The sequence below is a fragment of the Xiphophorus hellerii genome, unplaced genomic scaffold, assembly GCF_003331165.1.
Source record: "Xiphophorus hellerii strain 12219 unplaced genomic scaffold, Xiphophorus_hellerii-4.1 PGA_scaffold_58__1_contigs__length_500000, whole genome shotgun sequence".
In the NCBI taxonomy this organism is placed as follows: Eukaryota; Metazoa; Chordata; class Actinopteri; order Cyprinodontiformes; family Poeciliidae; genus Xiphophorus; species Xiphophorus hellerii.
Genome location: NW_022587633.1, coordinates 467,226 through 487,664, shown reverse-complemented (window position 1 = coordinate 487,664; position 20,439 = coordinate 467,226). Strand labels below are relative to the sequence as shown.

General features: G+C 37.2%; 1 protein-coding gene across 4 annotated transcripts in view; it reads left to right on the top strand.

Moving 5' to 3' along the window:
- The first annotated feature begins 3,568 nt into the window (after positions 1-3,568).
- LOC116716460 (discs large homolog 1-like protein) overlaps positions 3,569-20,439 on the top strand; it is a 101,230-nt gene continuing 84,359 nt past the window's right edge. The window contains exons 1-3 of one of the 4 annotated variants that reach the window (XM_032557299.1): positions 3,569-4,165; positions 14,015-14,485; positions 17,482-17,604. In XM_032557299.1, the coding sequence (XP_032413190.1) occupies positions 4,103-4,165; positions 14,015-14,485; positions 17,482-17,604 (657 nt within the window). In that variant the 5' untranslated portion in view covers positions 3,569-4,102. Of the gene's footprint in view, positions 4,166-8,901; positions 8,926-14,014; positions 14,486-17,481; positions 17,605-20,439 lie in introns of those variants that run through there. The other 3 variants (XM_032557300.1, XM_032557301.1, XM_032557302.1) reach the window with 3 other exon arrangements.

Here is a 20,439-nt window from a genome sequence, read left to right as displayed (position 1 = left end):
TAAAATTTTTATTTTTTCAAAACTGGTGTGTTTCCATTAAGCAAATTTATTTTCAAAATGTCAAAAGGCGCAATTACATTCTCAATGGAAACACAGCTAGTGATTTATGTTTTAAAAAATTAATGAAAAAAGCATTAATCGTCTTTGTTTCTTTTATTATCCTTTAACCAGATTTTTTCTATAATGACCTGCTCAGAAAACATTTAACATTTTTACAACAAAATATCATAAAGCAGAAAAAAATAACAAAAATATAATCATATTCATACTGACTAAATGTACTATGATAAACATAAGTAAACAGTTTTTAAAAGTACATAAATTGATCAAGTACTATAGTTTTTACCAGAGGTGAGTACACAAATTGTACTCAAGTAAGAGTAGAACATCTTCAACATATTTTTACTCAAGTCAAAGTAAAAAGTAGCCATGAAAGCAATTACTCAAGAAAAAAAAAGATTTGGTGTAAAAAGTCTACTCAAGTACTGAGTAATTGGTCAAACTATCAATCTATTTAATTTTATTTAAGAATTACATCAGCAGATGGACCAAAATATAAAGTTGAGTGAAAATCTTTGTATTTTAAGGACCAAAACAACAATAATTCACATTAATAGAAGAAAAAAAACTAAATCAGACAAAAGAAACTTTTCCAAATCAGTTTCTTTCAATAAAAAACTTCTGAAACTTTAACAGAAACTGCATGTGTGTGTGTCTGTATCGGGTGAATTTTTGGTAAAAACATGTTTGTTTTTCATTCAGTGAGTAGAAAATATAGAAATTTTACTCAAGTAAGAGTAGAAATACTTCACAATAAAATTACTCAAGTAAATGTAAAAAGTGCAGTGTAGTAAAAATACTCGTAAAAGTACATTTTTTCCAAAAAGTTACTCAAGTAAAACTAGTTAAGTAACTGTAACTCTGTTTCTTACTGAGTTGGTACTGAAGCTTTAATATGTTTTTGCAAGTTTTATTTACTGAAGACAACTTTTCCATTTAATATTATACATTAAAAACATTTATTATTGTAGTAACTATAACGAGGTGAACATAACACAGACTGTAGAGTTTGCACATTTTACTAGTTTAATATGGTTTATGAGCTGACATGGCAGATGTGCAAACACCGAGGCGTTGAGTAAAAACCTGCAGGGTCATCGAGGGAAAAAAAAGAAGTTGCTTAGCTGTTAATGAAACTCTGCTGGACATGTTCTAAAAATAGACTGCAGAAATTAAATAATGTACATGCAAGTTCCCATCCTCAATATCTCACTGTACATAGCTGACAGTTGAGCTCTTACAGTTACTGAATTAAATTTTAATACAAGGTTCCTTTCATAAAACTAAAGTTCAGACCTTTTAATTCTCCAGTTAGAGCTTCATAATTCTCCAGTTCAGCATCATTTTTTGTTTTCTTAAATAAGACTTTGCTCCAGCTGCAGGTCCTTTCTGAGAATATCACAACAAGCTGTGGAGTGTTTTTAACCAGCTGAAGAATGGCAGCACTGTGTTTTTCCTTTCTACTCTATTTTCGCTGCAGTTTTGCTCCAAATTGCCTTTTACAAAAAGAGAGTCAAGGTGAAAGTGGTGATTGAACACTTTACACTATTTGAACCTCATACTGCAAATAAAAATATTTCAAGGAAAGACTCCAAAATCATCAAATCTTACTAAGTAATTTCAGTCTGGTTTCTAGTGCAAATATTTTAGTTCACTTGAAATAAGACAAACTTACAAGTAACTTTTCAGCAAGATATAGCAGCTTGTTTTAAATACAATTCCTTAATATTGATGAAAAAGTTCTAGTTCCACCTGGAGACTCCCAGGTTCAGGTGGGACTTCCAGAGGAGAAGGTAAGCAACAATATTTGCTTAACTTCTTCTCTTTTGGCAAAGGTTTTAACTAGATTTAACTGGTTAACCCGCAGTCTTAGCGCGACGCTCAGGAAGAGCGCGGCAGATATCATGGTCGGCCAACTGCTTAACCCGTCAGGTAAAAAGCTTAGATGGGATCCAAATGACCTCTCTTAGAACTAGGATGGACCAAACTCCACTCATTCGTTTTCAGCGTACAGAAAAACGCCAAATAAAGAAAAGTAAACATTGTGCACTGTGCGCACGGCTGTGATATAACAGCACTAAGGTGCTTAGATTGGCATTAAGAGTAAAGTAACCATGGATGTTCATACGATAATGAGGGAGGCAATTTTATTGGTATAGATTCGGTATTCATAGATTTTTCTGTGGACCATAACTCCAAATTACTGCTGAAATAATGCCTGTTTGTGTCTTACTACTTAAAATAAATCTAAAATATTTTTAAAAATGCAGCTTGGGAAGCTGAAATATTGAGATGCAATGGTGATTAACACGATATTAGCTGCGGTTTGCTAAGCAGTCAATCAAGGAGCCCCATTTATTTTCCTTAGTGCTGATTGATTGTACCCCCAACAGCAGCGAGGGAAAACTGTGAATGTTAGCTTCTGTGGTAGTGTTAAGTGTTAAAAAAATAATAATAATTTGAAGTAAATTTCATACATTTTCTCCTATTATAATCTCCCAATTTCAAGAAAATCATGTCCCAGAATCAAGTTTTTACTACACAAACCTACATTGAGCCAAATAAATTATTGTATTTAATGGAAACAGCACAACTGCAAAATTATGTTTGTTCAACATTAGCAGAATATCAACAAAGATTCTCTCCTTTAAAGCTAGCCTAAAAACAGACATCTGTAACCTAATATTGCATCTATTCAGTTGATTTCACGTTAAAAATGTCACGCGGTCGGCTGCACAAACAGACAAGGATAGAAACCAAACTTGTCATTTTATTGTACAACTTTTAATGAGGAAAGATACAGTGACGATGGAGAACAGCCGTTAATCATAACTGTCTGCCCTCGGTGTAATGGCGGATTTACAGCTAACACTTTTTATAAGGTAAGGAGATTTACATTAATACACTTTATAAGTAAGAATGATTAGAAATCAAATATCGCATTGTGGCGAAGGTTCGCGACTAACCATTGGTAATCATGGCGACAATGCCGCATTAAAAACTGGTTAGCATCTCGTCTTTTGTACATTTTTAAGGCTGCTCCAGTGTAAAGGCGAAACGCCTTTTATGACATAGTGATATAAATCATGTGGTGTGAATTCAGGGAAAGTCGGCAATTTGATCAACACGTCAGGAGGGAGGAGGTACGGGTCGGTTTCTAAGCTAGCTGTTTCCAACTTTTGTAAATCCCGCCGTCTATGAGCCCCAACCAGGTGTGTTACGTTCACAGACAAATTAGCTCGACTCGAACATAAAGAAGCCATGAATAAACTGGCAAAAACAACTTTGGAAAACAATTTCAGTTGCTCTGTTCAATACGCCCGTCCCTCATTTCCGACGTCCGTCATGGCGCCTCTAATGGTTAAGTGACGTAGCTGCAAAGGGTGAATTTCTCTTTCTGTGTCTTTGTTTCTATTTCTCATTGATTTTTGTGTTGGGAGGCGGGCTAAGGGAGTCAGTGGAGCGAACCGGGAGAGGAAGAGAGGAAGAGAGAAAGAGAGGGAGAAGCAGTCATACAGACAGAAACAGAGGAGACACAGAACCGGGACTGCCGCTGCTACCGAGGAAGGGACATACATTCTGACACACATTTTTTAAATTTTATTTTATCTTTTTACTGCACACACATACAGCCAGGTCGACACACTCCCACTGAAAACACACGTGCTAACCCACTTCGACACACACATCTACACATGCTGAAGCCCAGGCAGACAGGGACCATGTTGCTCCTTGCGTCCTGACCAGCTATGAGGATCCCACTGATGAAGATGATGCTGATGAGAGCAATGAAGAGTGTGAGGGAGAGGACGCCGGCCTGCCACAGCTGAGGGTGGCGGTGGGATTTGGCAAAGGGGGGCGCTGGTAGAAGAGCAGGGGACGGCGGGACAGGATGGAGCGCGGTTGATACAACACATGCATGTGCATGTGTGTGTGTGTGTGTAAGCGTGAGCAAGCGCGTGGAGGTGTGTGAGTGAGGAAAAGTGTGCATGAAGGCTAGGATGCCCCCCCAGCGTGGGACCAGCTAGCTAACGTTAGCCACATGTTGTGCCACTGCAAAGTAGCATGCACCAACAACACCATATCTCTGATGTTTGGATGCAAGGTAAGTGGAGTTGGGGAGTTTGTCATGAGTGGAGGAGAGGGGGAGGATTTGGTCTGAGAGTTTGTTTCCTGCAGCAGAATGTGGGAAAAGTTTGGTTGAGATGGCAAAACGAGGAAAATAAAAGCAGGTTTAGTTAGTTTGATATTTGACAGGATTCTGTTGAATTTTGTTTCAAAAAGAAAGTCTCTTTCGTATAGTTAAAGTCAGAGTTGACTAGTAACTAGATATGTTTACTCAATTACATTCACTTCAGTTACTTTTGTGAAAAACAAACTTTTAGGAGTGAACATGTTTTAACCAAAAATTCACCAGACACAGACACACACCTGCAGTTTTTGTTAAAATTTCTTATTGAAAGAAACTGATTTAGAAAAAAACGTCTTTTTTCTGGTTTTGTTATTTTTTGTTACTTATATGAATTATTGTAATTTTTGTCCTTAAAATACCAAAATTTTCACTTAACTTTACATTTTGGTCCGTCTGATTATGTAATTTTTAAATGTTAAATGATTGATCATTTGATCAGCTACTCAGTACTCAAGAAGACTTTTTACCAAATACTTATTACTGCTACTTGAGTAATTTCTTTGACTTTTTACTTGAATAAAAATATGTTGAAGTAGTGCTACTTTCACTTGAGTACAATTTTGAGGTACTCTGCCCACCTCTGGTTAAATGAAAGTAATGCAACTTCTCACTGAACACTGTAAGATCGCAGGTCAAAAAGTCGCAAGCTATTTAAACTTCCTGTTTGCAACCAGCATGATTCTATGGATGTTGGGAAATAATTATTGTGTTGTTTAGGATTGTGGTGATGTTATCAAACCGTTTCTGATTCAATTCTGACAAAAGGTTGAGAAGATTTGTAGGAGTCACAACTTAAGTGTAATTAAAAATAACTCCATTAGACTCCTTACTTATGGCATTCTGTTAGAGCCAGATGTTACTATGAAGACGGTAAAGTCTAAACAAAGAAAAACACCCAAAATACTTTATAAAATAATGCTTGTTTTGTATACTTTGTATATATACTTTGTATAAATTTGGTGTTGGCTCCAAAGCAAGTAAACCTGTAATGTTTCCTAAAAAATAAAAAAGACATCATATGTATTAAATTAAAGCTGCATTATACAACTTTTATACTTATCTTATGACGGTATTATGTAAGACAGATAATCTGTGAAATAATCTGTGAAGCTAACTGCAGAAATACACCATTCAGTCAGAAACAACCAGTCAGAGCAAGGAGGAGGGTCTTAGCGTTGTCAATCATTCTCATGCTCATCCCGTCCTGCTTACACTCTGCTTAGCTGCAGCTGGTTCACCACAACTTAGACTGCGACAAATGCTAATGCTAGTTAGCATGGCGTCAGATGACTGCTTCCTGTTGTTTTCCCGCCTTTAGCACATTGAGCAACGTACAGGAGGTTGATTGACAGCACTAAGACCCTCTTCCTGGCTCTGATTGGTTGTTTTTAACCAGGATTGGTGAATTTCTTTTGAGGTGAAGCCCAAATTTTTCACAGATTATCTCTCACAACATAGTTAAATTTTTAATAAAAGTTATACACTACATCTCTGAAACTAATACATATTTTAAGGTAGTTTGGAAACATTTGCATGCTCTGTTGAATACTTCCAAAGCACAAGTTTCCCATTCTGAATCGACTTTTCATTAAGAAACTGTTAAACTTCTTATTCTATTGAATTTCTTACACGCATGCTGATTATGTAACGTTAGCGAATCAGTACAACCTAAATCGTCAGTTCTCTGAAACCAGTGAGCGGAAAAAACTACGCATCAAATATTAAACTTCCATCCAAACAGTTAAAGCAGCGATTTCTTTGACGTGTTGGTGCATTTTTAAATAGTACATTCATAAAGGGCACTAAGAAATCCACACCTGGTTGAGCTAAAGTGTGGGAGACACAAACAGTTCATTTCCTCTCCCTGCTCTTTGAGTATTGAGCGCTTTGGGCTGCAAGGAGAATATTTAGTTCCCACAAGTAAGTGGGCAATATTCTGTTATGATAAAACCGCAGGACTCTGCTTGTAAATGAGTGCATACATTCATGGCTACAGTGCAGCACTGAGGCTATAATGATATGTATGGACTCTACTTCTGTCCTATTAGATCATCTCAGCGTGACAGCCTGTTAGATAGAGGCTGGCCGAGAGATAACAGCTACACTGCAGCCAGAGAGGGAAGAACGAGTCAACAGAAGCGCTGTCAGCTGAAAGAGCCGTAGTTTTGCCCTCTACAAGTAAAGCTAGGCAGGATGTAGAGAGACGAGGATAAATTGGGATTATGAAGTCTGCAATGATTTTGTTTGGAATTATGTTACGTTTTTATTGGTTTGTTGATCAGATGCTAAGTGTTGAAAAGGCTGCTTTGCTAATTAAAATGTTAAAGTTTTTAAAAATAAACACAAAAGCTGAAGTATAATTATTATTTTTTCACACATTTGCTCAAACTGTCACCATGTCCTGACAGTTTATGAGACATAATATATGAAAAGACCCGACCAAAATCAACCAATCAGAGCCAGGAGGAGGGACTTAGCGCTGTCAATCATCCTATTGTACTTGCTGATAAATGTGCTAATGGCAGAGAAACAGCTTACTGTTCTGGGACACCGTTTATCCTCCATCATTGGTGGCCATGCTAACTATGGAGATGTGCAATGCCACATGGAGAGTGATTGACAGCGCTAAGACCCGCCTACTGGCTCTGATTGGTTGTTTAGATGTAGTGCTGGGAAAAGGCAGAGGAGTTTGTTTTTTTCCCCCACAGATTATCTGTCTCATACTATACTGTCATGACATAGTGACAGTTTCAACAAATATATGAAAAAATATTTTTATAAATATTATGTGCTGCAGCTTTAAGACAAGATAGGTAAATCAAAAGCAGATTTAGTTTCTATGTTCAACCTAGATAAATCCTCTTCTTTTTTTAAATGATCAATTATTTAAATAAAAAAAACTAATTGGGAAAGAGTTATATTGTTGGTCAATATCGTTATCAGCTTTTGAGCCCCAGCGCTGTTGCCATAGCAACGTAACAAATGATATTTAGGTATAGGTTTTTTGTTGTTGTTTTTCACAAAAAAGACATTACAGGACTAAAGAGATGTGGGAGATAATACTATATAAGACTTGGATAGATAATCGAACACTAGATTGCACAGCTAAATACTAATTTAGCCCTCAGATTGTAATCTAGGCATGTTTTTTGTGTTTTTATCAAACAGCATTTTCAGCTGGGATACACTTGCCACATAATTTGATATTTTTGCGAGTTTGCATGCTTAATTTAGGTACAATTTTGTTCTCTGTTAAATCTGCAGATTGTTTATCTCTAGTCTCCCATATGGAAAAGATAATATGAATCAATTTTAATGCGACTAAGATCGCACTGAGGCGGGCGATAAACAATCAAACATAAAACATGTTGCAAATAACTTTTAAATGCATGAGAATGAGCTGTTTTTATTTTTACCTCGCCTGCGATGTGTCCATTTCTGAGTGTGTTTAAGTGCCTCAGAAGATAAATCAAGCCCACCTTAACTAGGTCAGACATTTGAACACATTCAAAATAGATGAATCTGTTCTTCTATTTCTGTAAAGGTCTGCGTGTTTGTCCGCAAGACGCTTCACGAACTGCTACCCTCTTGAAGTCAAGCAGGAAAAATCTTCCTTTAAATCCAGATTTTCTTTGATTCCTGCTTAAATTTGTCAAAAACCTGAATCTTCTGTGGGAAAATAATCATTTTATTAAATAAAAACAACAGATTTTAACACAGTTGTAACATTTGTCATGTCATAGCAGAGCCACAATTTTAAGAAAAAGCTTTTAAAATTCCTTAACAGATACATGTGGAAACGTAATCATATTTCTGACACTATTAAAAGATGTTAGCTGCTATCTACCACCAATAGGTGCTTTTTTGCTGCATGCAGACCTACAACGCATTAAAGATAGTGATGTGAGGGATGGAAAGAATGGAATGATGCAGGGAAAGAGAGAAAGATGCAGACGTGTGTGTGTGTGTGTGTGTGTGTTTGTGTGAGAGAGAGAGAGAAGTTCCTTACGGCAGAGGATCCCCTGCTCTTTCATATCTCACCAAGCGTGACTAACGCCTGGCTTTATTCTGTCTCACACACACACACACACGCACACACGTACCAGGATGCTGAATCTGCTCCCAATCTAGTCACGTTTCTCTGGGTATGCAGGACTGGCTGACACACTAACACATGACAGCAAGCGCGTACACACACTTCACATCTTCCTGCGTCTCTAAATGTATGTATGTTAGAGCCAATGTGTGTGTGTGTATGTGTGTGTGTGTGTTTGTGGTTGTGGTCAGCGGGCAATCTGCAGGCTTAGTTCTGATTAAGAAGGCTCATATTTGGTAGCCAACACACAAATAGAAATAAAAAACATTTTAATTGTCTCTTTTATTTATATATTCATTCATTTTAGAGGAGTTTTACCGTCTAAATAAAAATTATTGAAATTACGCCAAGTCCGCGCGCGTGTTTGTGTGGCTAAGTGCAGAGGGCAAGCGCGTGCAGCGTTGTGACAACATTCGAGCCAGGGTTTCCTCATGGTCCTAGCGCCCCGCCGATCAAATGCTTCCCGCCACATTATTTTTCCAGGCGCTTTTGACTAATTACCGACATGACAGCCAACAACAAAACATCATGGCGAGAGGCGGAGAGAAAATAAACCGGGCTGAATGTCATGAGAAGGGTAAGATCGGCTCGTTTTGTCGATGCTGGCCTAAATGAGGTTAAAGTGTGGAGCAGTGGAAGTGGGTTTGGGGCATGTCTGTTTGAATTCATAGGAAGTGGATGTTGTAGTGTTATGCGCTCCCCGGTGTAAAGCAGCCGCCAACTGCCTGCCTAAAAAAAACAAAACACAGTTTCAAAAATAGACCTTGTTCTGACCAAGAGCATAGTCAGCTCTATGATCACATGTTTTTGGATAATTTCGCTTATTTTCTTCCATTTGTCTCAATTATTATCATATTTGTATTATTATTAGAAAAAAAAATCTCTATTCGATTTTATAACATTCACATTATATTACCTTAGAAATAGCAGAGGTGGCAGAGTACCCAAAAATTGCACTCAAGTCAGAATACTTCAACATATTTTTACTAAAAGTAAAAAGTAGCCATCCAAGTAATTACTCAACAGTGAAGAAAAGTCTACTCAATTACTGTGTATAGTATCACATTTTCAGTCACTTAATACTTAAAAATTACATAATCAGACAGACCAACATGTAAAGTTAAGTGGAAATTTTGGTATTTTAAGGACAAAAATGACAATAATTCACATAAGGAGCAAAAAATAACAAAGTCTGGCAAAATAAAATGTTTCCAAATCCGTTTCTTCCGATAAAATACCTTTGAAACTTTAACAAAAACTGCAGGTGTGTCTGTGTCTGGTGAATTTTTGGTTAAAACATGTTTGTTTTACGTTTCCTGTTTGTGTTTAAAGTTGGATGACTGATTGATGCTTAATTGGTATAATGAACTAACTTGTGAGATTTTTTTTTCTTCAAACTACTCATTTTCACTCAAAACTTTTGCTCATGTCAACATGAAGTAAAGAAATAAATAATTATAAAAAAGAAGAGTTGCAAATAGGCCTGTCGCAAAAAAAAGAAGTATTTTGGACGATAAATTGTCCCAGTAGTTATTAAAATATTGTCTTGAGACAATTTTTAGGTAATATATTTATAATGCCATAATAATGCAAGTTAGCTTTCTCAAAGAATAATAAAGTTTGGGTTTTTACAGAACACTCTACACGGGAACTGTAGAGTGACAATGTAAAAAAACAACCAAAAATAATAATCAAAAACTAAAAATCCACACACAACCGAAACCATAAATAAAATGCATTTGATCAACCTCATTTTAATTTATTATGCAATAATTTGATTAATCTTATTCCACCATTATTATTTGATATGTTTTATCATCAAATATATTATGATATATTTATAATAACATTTTTAATATAAATAAATGCATATCCACACACAGTATTGTGTGTTCTTGCTGTCTGTTGGCTACCTACAGAGAGGTCAAAAGGTCATAGTATCAATACTGTCTGTGTGACTGTCTGGCTCTCTGCAGGGGAGGTGAATCTGTCTCTTATCTTAGCTACAGGCTCTGTTTGTCTGATAGGAGTCTTAATTTATCCTCGCTTACTGTACCCTGAACTCGCCATGACGCAGTTACACCCGGAACAAAGTCGGCTCAGAAACTTCTGGTCTCTGACTTTATGACATCTCGTAAATCACCTGGATTTCAACATAAAAATACCTTATTTTTGAGGTCTGTTTATATTCAATATTCTCAAGAATGATTACATGGAGGCTTACGAGGAAAGCTGGTTTGCTAACTAGCAAGCAAACTTTCCTAGCAAACTATAGGAAGGTTTGCTAGGAAACTAGCCTTCCTAGCAATCTAGGAAACTAGCAACTTTCTTATACAAGACATTTGTAAGTTAGTTTAAAATCATTGTTTGTTAAAAATAGGCTTTAAAATTCTCCTATTGGTCTATTTTGAAATTTTTAAATTCATTTGGCAGGAACAACATACAGTACTTAAAATACCCCAGTATTAACCAAAATGCTTTTTTCATCTCTTGTCCCTGGACAATAAGTAATTTGTCTTGCTAAAAACAAACAAAGGTTATAAAAACAAGGTCAAAATAACTTAATTACACGCATTTTGTCAATACATACAAACAGCAAATACAAAACAAAGGGCACTACAACACAAACATTATGTCAATATAAGATTATTTCTGCATGTGAATATTTCTATAGATTTCAATCATGACGTTTTCCTGATAATGTTTCCCTTTTGATCTTTTATAAAGGTCTTTTTGTTTCTTTGTGCACGAATAGTTTAATCTAAATAAAGTAACCTTGACTTGCCCTCTTTGTACGAATTATCAAGGCCATCAAAAAATTATCAAATGTCCTTGCAAATTCACCAAGGGCATATATGAGCGCAACCCCAGCTCTGCGTTACAGGAATTATGAATGCATGGTGGTTGGATGAGTGGAAACCATGAAGCAGAATGTCCTTGAACGCCCCAGAGAGAAATGTACCTTGAAACGGTTTTAAATTGTTAAACAGTATTCTTCGCAGAGTAGTACGACTTCGCTGGTGTCACTGAAAATCCCTATGTGAGCATTTAGAGATGTGGTAATGAGAGCCCTAAAATATGAATGGGATAAATTAATCTGAAATACAAGTGTGCCAAAATGAAACAGATTTTAAGCGGATGTATTATTCAAAATTCACAGTTGTCACATTTTTGTACTTCCGTTTGGGTTTCTACTGCTTCTAAAAACAAGCGCTTAAAAAAAAATCAACAAAGAGTTTTTTGGCAGTAAGTTAATGATTTTTTGGTGTTTAGAAAATTAGCTTTTGTAAAAATCAGCAGGCACTGCCCCGTTACCTAGCAACCACAGCAGAGTTCTGCTCGTTGCCTAGCAACCCAAGCTGAGCTCCAGTCAGCTGGTTTTACCGCTATATGCGCTGTACAATGGCTGCTGGAAAAGTCTTTTGTCGTTGACTTACTATCCAGAAACCACTTGCTGCTTTCTTGTTGTTGTGCAGGAGGCTCCACTTCTGCTTTTCAAAGACGTACGGTTTTGTAATTGCGCATCTGTTTGCAGACATTTTCACGTGCGAGTGTAAACGTTGAGCTAGGGGCATAGCCAGCAGCATTGAGAGTGACAGGAGGCCCTTAAACAAATAACTGATCACACTGAAATCTCATCTAAGGATGATTTTGTGTAAAACATTAAATAAAAATGTTTTGTATAGGCTATAGACCGATTCAAACCTGTACAAGGAAGCATTATAGGTTATCTTTAATGAAAAAACTGCTAAATTGTTCGGTAGTTTTTTTTCTGATAACATCTGCGCCCTTTTTCTTTGGATTTGTGTTGTTGACATTTTAATATTTGTAAATCTAAAATGTCGTAAGGGTGTTCAGTGGCAAGCATTACCATGCAAAGCATTATTTCTGTAGTTTCAAACAGCTAAGCAGTCTTTCTGTATAAGAACCACAAATCCCTTTAAATGAGCGCTTCACACATTTTACAGCAAATTCTCACTGTACCTTCACCCCAGGTGAGGATCAAGCTGCGCTTTCAGGATATAATTTATGAACTTGTCATTTATCGAACGGAGGGAAGAGATTGTTTCTAGATTGTCTTTAATTGGAGGTTCAGCTTTTGCTGGAATTACTCTGTTATCTTGATGTGAGCCACATTTTGTTTGTCGTGCAGCTTAAAAAAGCCATCTGTTTTTCATAGCACGTCCTGCTTTCTCAGATTGTTTTAAGTCCAAAAGCAAAACATAAAATAAAAGATTAAAACCATGGATTTACTAAATTAGCTCAGTGAGTAAAGGACTTTGCGCTGATGTAATTTTTTGTACTGAGGGTCTTCCTCCTTGCTGCTCAGCCAGCTGAATGTTTCACATCTGGCATCATACATCCCTCCCCCATCAGCTTTCCTTTTTCTCTCTGTATTTTGTCCTTTATAGGAAGATAAAATGCCTAATACTTCATAAAGGAGCTGCAGAGTGTTTGTTAGAGCTGAATTAGACAGAGTAGAGCGGTCGGTGTGGCTCTCTGTTGCAACTGAAAGAGGCATGATGATGATGTACAGTTATGAGGAAGAGAGAAGGAAACTGTTACTCCCTGAGGCGCTTTAGTCCCCTCTTCACCGTCCTGGCTCAGTTTTTTATTTATTTAATTTGTTTTTTTGTGTTGCCTGAAAACTTCTGCTTCCAGCCGTGCGTGTCAGTCGGGGCGGTCATGCATGTGCAGGACAGGAAGCTCAGGAAACAATTACTGTCATGCTGGGTGTACACCTGCACTGGCCCATGTGCTTACACTAAGAAAATGTCCGATCTAACATCTTATTACACATGCATGTGTGCACACACTCACGCTCTGTTTGTCTCTTTAAAGGAGCAGTACTACGTAAAATCAACCATTTTTGTCATGTTATGATGTTAATGCCTCAACAAAAACATACCTGGAGTGTTTCTTTGGTTCTTTAGTGCATTTTTGAGAAATCCTTTAGTCTCCATGGCAACCATTCAGCTATGCAAAACGCCTGGACGGCCCTAGCCCCGCCTTCGAGGCACAGCTCCTCCTCTGAGCTGCAGTTTCCCCCACTCAGCTACTTCAGACTAAGTCATATTTTATATTTATAACATTTTTATAAAAACTAAAGTTAAAATAGTTACATGATTGTGATATAATACAGCACTATGTGCCTGGAAAGCACATAATGCTGCCCCTTTAATCTGCATGGCAACCACTGAGCGGTGCAAAACGCCTGGGTGAACCTAGCTCCGCCTTCGAGATGCAGCTCCTCCTCAGCTCCTTCAGACTAGCCAGCAGCAATTAGCAAACACCTGGTGGAACTGCTGAGATCATTATAGGAGCTACTTCTCAGAGTTTGTAAAGAGACAGAGACCCAATTTTAAGGAGCTAAATTGGGAAGTCGTATTTGATATAGACAACAACTGAAAGTAAAGTAGTTACTTGATTGTGGTATAAAATGGAAATATATGTCTGGAAAATACATTGTACTGCCCCTTTAGGGTGACGCTCTATTCTTTTTTACTCTTCTAAATCTTGAATCTAAATGATTTACTTCTAATTATTAACATCTACTTTTCTGTCTTTTCCTTCCTTTGTGTTTCATTCCCTGAACCATGTTTTGCCTTTTCCTTTCCTGCATTTTCCTTTTCCTTTCCCACTTTTTAACCCCTCCATCGGTGTAGAAGTATCGATATCAAGAAGAGGAAGGGGCTTCAACAGGTGCCCCAAGACTCCACCATCACACCTGCCATCAGCATCCAATGGGAATAGCCGGAGAGATAACGGATGGAGAGACCCTGGGGAGGGATGGAGGGACCCTGGGGAGAGATGGAGGGACCCTGGGGAGGGATGGAGGGACCCTGGGGAGGGATGGAGGGACACTGGGGAGGGATGGAGGGACTCTAGGAAGAAGTGGAGGGACACTCGGGAGGCAGGGAGGGACGCTAGGCAGGGACAGAGGGACTTGGAGGCGAGGTGGAGGCGGCATCGGGAGCATGGAGCGAGAACGGGACCGATCCCTGGGGAGGGACGGCTCCCTCGGTCACCACGGTGACCTGCGTGGGGCGGAGCTGGTGCAGGTGGCGGAGCGGCAGCTTTCCCATATCCAACATGTCCACGGATACGTCACTCATACACACATCGCACCTACTCAGGTAACTCGATGTGGCGCCCTATGCGACTATAGTAGTTATGTTTAGTCGGTGTCAAAGATTAGTCACTTGAATGTTATTTTTTCATTTGCTTCATCAGTGTGGACACTAAAACTGCAATCACACCAACCCTGTTTGGTCCGCTTTAACCAAACGCTAGTCCGTTTGTTTAGAAAGTCCAGTTAGTTTGCGGATGTGTGAATGCGTAATTGAACTCTGGTCCGCCTAAAACCTAGATTTTGGTTTAGTTGACATGAACTCTGGTGCAATTCGAATGCATATGTAAACGCCAATTGGCACAGAGACTGCTCCAAAAGCAGGAAGTGGACCACAGCACAAGGCATCCTGGGTAAATATTACCAAAACAAAGGCAAGAGTCTAGCGCTGCAAGGGGAAATGCCTCGTAGTCTTTTGCTAAAATCAAAAGAGAAACCACTAAAATCTGACGCCATTCCATTTTTGTTTACATTTTGTGAAAAAGGAAGTTTCAAAAGTTATTGTGTCGTTTCCTTCAGTGGTTCTTGGTACAGCGCCCCCACAGGCGAGGAGGGAAACTGGTTTTTCAATAAGTTTAGTTCACCTGACAGTGGAGTGTGAATTTGAACCACAGCAGCTGAAAATGTAACAAATGTTGCAATTTTGGTCCCCAATTGAACCAAGTCTAGTGGACTACCATTATGAAAACCTGATAGTCCAGTTTAAAAAGACAAAACAATATTTTTTATAAAAGTTGCACACTGCATCTTTAAAGACGTGACTTTCAAATTACGTCAAACATAGTGGACAAAGTCTGGAGCCCAGGTTGTCTGAATTCACCTTCAGCCACAAACTTTGTCTTTCTATCAGGAGAATACTTCTGCACATCTGTGCTGAGGCTCCTGCCCCACTTTTCAGTTATAAAATCCTTTGTTTCATTGTCTTTGGCTTCTGAAATCCTCCTTATTTTGGTAGATTTTAACACATCTGCATCAGAATTAACATTGCATCTATTTTTCTCTCTGACTTGCATTTATTTAGATTTTATTTCTACACTGCAGCTACAGTATTTGTTTTTTTAACAACTGGTAAAGTTAAATTAACATTAAAATAATGACCACCTGTCAAGGTGGTACGACTAACATGTTTAATTTCTTTGTCTTTGGTTTCATTTTCATCAGATCGTAATGTTCTCCCTCTTCTTTTTTAATGTTCTGGCATGTGTGGTGGGTTTAATTTTATAAAATTTGTCTCTGTTTGGTTGAAACGCGTCTGTATTTGTTTGTTTCGGTACATAACAGAGCTGAGTGTGCTTTGTGTTTCGTCTTTGCACTAATAAAATTTCAGAACCAGCAGTTCAAAGGTTAACCAGGTGGAAACCTTTAGCCAAAGCCGAAGAGATTCGTTGTTGCAGGAAAAGTTGTTGTGCAGCTCCACCTTGTGACTAGACACCACTCACTCCAAAGTCACAACAAATATGTTTTATTTTTAAATTTTAAAAATTAAAGTTATTTACTTTGTGGACATTTAGGATACCTGGATCTTTATGACATCACAGCAACATTATCTCTATTATCATCAATGTTTTCTGCAGACTTATCAGCTATCTGTCTGGATAAAATCTGCGAGGAGAGCTCCTCCGTCTGCGGTCAGCGTGTGTGTTTGCTGCTGGGATTTTGGGTTTATTTTGAGAACTTCTTCCCAGATGGTGTGTGTTTATTTGAATGTGTGACCACAGGTGCTGGATCTGGCTTCTTTTTGTATGACAGATGGACCAGCCATCTTGTCCTCGCCATGTAAATGTTCCTTTCTCTGTCTCTACTCCCAAACATTCACTCACATAGTCACGCTCCGCATAACCCCGTTTCCAAAAACTGCAAGTAGGGCCATGTGAAAAATCTGTGGTGTCCAAAAAAAGGTAGAAATCTGGGAAGTTTGGTTGATTAATGATTAAAAAAAACAAACAAATACAACCTCCTGAATTTGAATTAGGTTTATTTTACCAGTTTGGGTGACTCCAATGCTCATTTCATGGCAGAAATCTAAAACTTGATGTATTTCTCAGCAGGTAAAATCTCTCATTTCATTCACACAAACCCCAAATACCTGTACAGAGTTTTGTATTTTTATCAAATTGACTCGCTTCTGTTCATCCATAACTTCTAACCATGTTACATTTTTTATTTGTGAGAACAGAAAACAGTTTTCCGCTTCATCTCGAGCACAGCAACTTTTCAAAATCTACTTTTGTCAGTTTTCTCTTAACATCCCAAAGCATAACTTTATTTTCCAGAATGTTTCAGTTAATTATTATTATTATTAAACTGAAATACAGCTGAATGTACAGTCAGATGTAGATGATTCATTTTCACACCATTAACAGAAATCCCACAGGATCCCAATTTATTTTGTACTTTAATATGTTTTTGGTCAAGAACATCAACATTATCATCTTTAATTTGTTTAGTGATAATATAATTATCCTAAATGTAAGTGCAGCTCAGTTGTTAAAGCTGCAGTATATAAGTTTTATTAAAATTTAAAATGTTTTTACATATATGTTAAAACTGCCACTATGTCGTCACAAAATGAGACGGAAAATCAGTTAAAAAAAATAAATTTCCTCCACCTCTTCCCTGAGCTACTCTTGCTCCACCTGTGGGAGCAGTGCATTTCTTCAATCAGAGCCAGGAGGAGGGTCTTAGTGCTGTCAATCATCCTTGTGAACATGCTGCTAAATATGCTAATAGCAGACAAATAACCTACTGTTACAGGAAAACAGTAACAGTATCATCATTGTTGGCTATGCTAACTAGCCTTAGCATTCATAGCAGGTTCTGATGACCGGGAGAACCATGATTGACAGCGCTAAGACCCTCCTCCTGGCTCTGATTGGTTGCTTTTGGTCAGCAGCGGTTCATTTCTTCAAATTTTTTTAACAAACATGTTTAAGATTAGAGTCACATACCCCAACTTTGAGAGCTTCTTCCGACAAACTGTTGGGCTGTGTCTGTACACCGTAGGTAGAATCACCCGAGGCACCATTTGATGAGGAGGTGTGGCCTCACTCAGAAGGCGAGAGGCTGAATGAAGTTCCAGCTCCGCCTTTCTCCTCCCTGTATTCACAAAGCCACTCCTACTATCAGGTAATCTTTGCTTTGTGGCCATTGCATGTATTCATGGCCTCAAACGTCATGCATGCCTGGTTGGTTCACAGTAATGAGCATGCAATCATATTTTCAGCACCCATGTTATTATTAGTTTATTTCTTTGCTAGAGTTGGTGATGTTTGAATGTTAAACATCGTACACCACACAGAAATAATTACAACAGTCCCAGTGTTTTTATTAGCAGAAGGAATCAAACATGAGGGGAAAATGACTACAGAATGTTTATAATTTTAGAAGAAGGAGACATAAGTGCACTGGAGTCTCTTGAAAATTTAAAACTTAATTATATAGAGAAAATATTGCCATTTATACAATGGCATATTGGGGTCGTTGTATATACACATTTTTTTAAAAGGAGCAAAATGCCAGCACAAAAACAAGAGTTTAAGATGAATCTCAAAAATAAAAAAAGAGGAAAATTTCTGAGAGCAAATGTTGAATTTCAAAAGTCGAACATTTTCAACTTTTGAAACTCAGAAACTTCCATGTTTGTCCTAGAAAATTTCAGAGATTTATCTCAGAATTTCAGATATTTTTCTAGCAAGTTTTTGACTTTTCAAACTCAGAAACTTTCTTGTTTTCTGGCATCAATTTCTGAGTTTTTTTCTCACAAATTTTCAACTTTTGGAACTCAGAAATGTCCATATTTTACTTTTTTATCTTTCTTTTTTTGTTGAGAAAATTACGGACATGTCCTTGTTTTTTCTAGAATATTTTTGCGGTGGAACTCAAAAGTTCTTGGCACAAATTTATTCCTCCATTTTTTTTCGATCAACAGTGGCCCCAATGCTCCGTCATACATTTATGTTATTTTTACAATACGACAAAAAATATTCAAGCGATATGTTCACCCCTGTTGACATTTAAAAGTGGTACATGTGTCTCTTAAAAATATATTGTATTTCTGCATGTATATTTTAAGATCTGGATGATTCAGTTATGTATATATTTGTTCTAAAAACACTATTTCAGTGATCCAGTAACTGAATACAGAGTGCATGTGAATGTTGTCGATGGCAGTACTGATGTGACATTTATGTATTTAGTTAATCATCTCATTTCATACCTAAAAACTTTAAAATATTACAGTTGGTTTAGTCTCTTTTGTTTTTTGTTTTTTTGTTTTGTTTTGTTTGTTTGAGTCTGTAAATCCAGATCAGTTTTGGAACCGAGAACATATTTTACTTCTTTTACTCGCTTTAGTTGCAGTTACAGTTTGTAACCTGCAGGAGGCAGCAGAGGACAAACTACAGATGGGGTCTGAATTAATTCACAAAACCAAACGGATTTAATAGCAAATAATAAATTCAGACTATATGGACGGTTTTGGCAGGCTTTAATCTTCATTAATCGGAATTTATTGTGAGAAACATTAATAAAATTTCATATAAGTAATTTCTCATGACAAGTGATAAATGACAGTAAATAATACAGTAAATTCCTACTGTAATAGGAAATCCCTTGCTTGTTTTATTAATTATTTTTAATATTTACAGTGTATAAAACTACACTGTAGTAGTAGTTTCACTACAGATTGGTTATTTAAAACCAGTCTTTTAAATAGCCCCCTGGCAGTTTTTATAAATTGTTTTAAATAGCCCTCGTCTCCAATGTTTAGGCCGATTCACGCATATTTCTGCTTCTGAAAGCTGGTATAAATCTTGCAGTGAAGTGTCGGAATGAGGGCGTAACGTGTTGCTGCACATTACAATGGGCACACATGATTGCATTGCAGGATGGGAAATTGCAGTTTATTTAAAACATATGTCACCATTTCCAGGCTGTGAATGGTACTGAATGATATTATTGGTAGTGTCTGGTTCTCCTTTGGCTATTATAGGCTGTATTATAGGTGTTGATACTGCGGCAATGTGAGAACACAAATGAAATTATCTGTAGGCCAGACAAGCAAAGAACATACCCCAGAACTGTTAGTTTGCATCGCAAAGTAAGATTTTGTTGAGTTTCTGGTGAAAATATCTTAGGAGACTTGAAATAAGACAAACTTGCCTTTTCAGCAGCATATAGGAAAATAATTCCCTTAACATTGACAAAAAAAAGTATAGTTTAACTGGTAGATTGTTTCACTTATTTAAAAAAAAAACGACTCCCTCTGCGTTGTTACCTAGCAACCCCAGCCAAGCCCATTGCGTCACCTAGCAACCAAATTCTACTTCGACTGGGAGATTATTTCACTTATAACACGGAAAAATGTCTTTTTGTAAGTGAAATAATAGGCCATTTTTCCCATCGATATTAGGAATTATTGACTCTAAACAAACTTCTATATGTTGCTGAATATTTTGCATTTGCGTTACAAAAACTGAATGGAATATATTGAGCCCAATCTTCCACGCTGCACTGCAAAACGGCAAAATCTTAAGTATTTTTTTAATCTAATTTCTTGTGAAAATATCTTGTTTACTTGAAATAAGACAAAACTAACTTACAAGTAACTTTTTAGTAAGACATAGGAGCTTATTTTAAGTCAATAATCAATAAATATTGGGTAAATTTTCTACATGTTATAAGTGGAATAATCTGCCAGTGGAACTAGTGTTTTGTTATTATCAATATTAAGGAATTATTTTCTTAAAGCAAGCTCCTATGTCTTGCTGTAAGTTAGTTTTGTCTTAATTCAAGTGTACTAAGATATTAATCCAAGAAATTAAACTTGTGTAACTTTTTTCTGCTGCGTTTTCACTATCCTGTTTGGATAAAAAGCAGCTGATCCGATCAGAAGTGGTCCTGATTCACCGTGTCGACCTGCCTAGAGTTTACCGACTTCCTGTCTGCCTGTCCGATACGTCA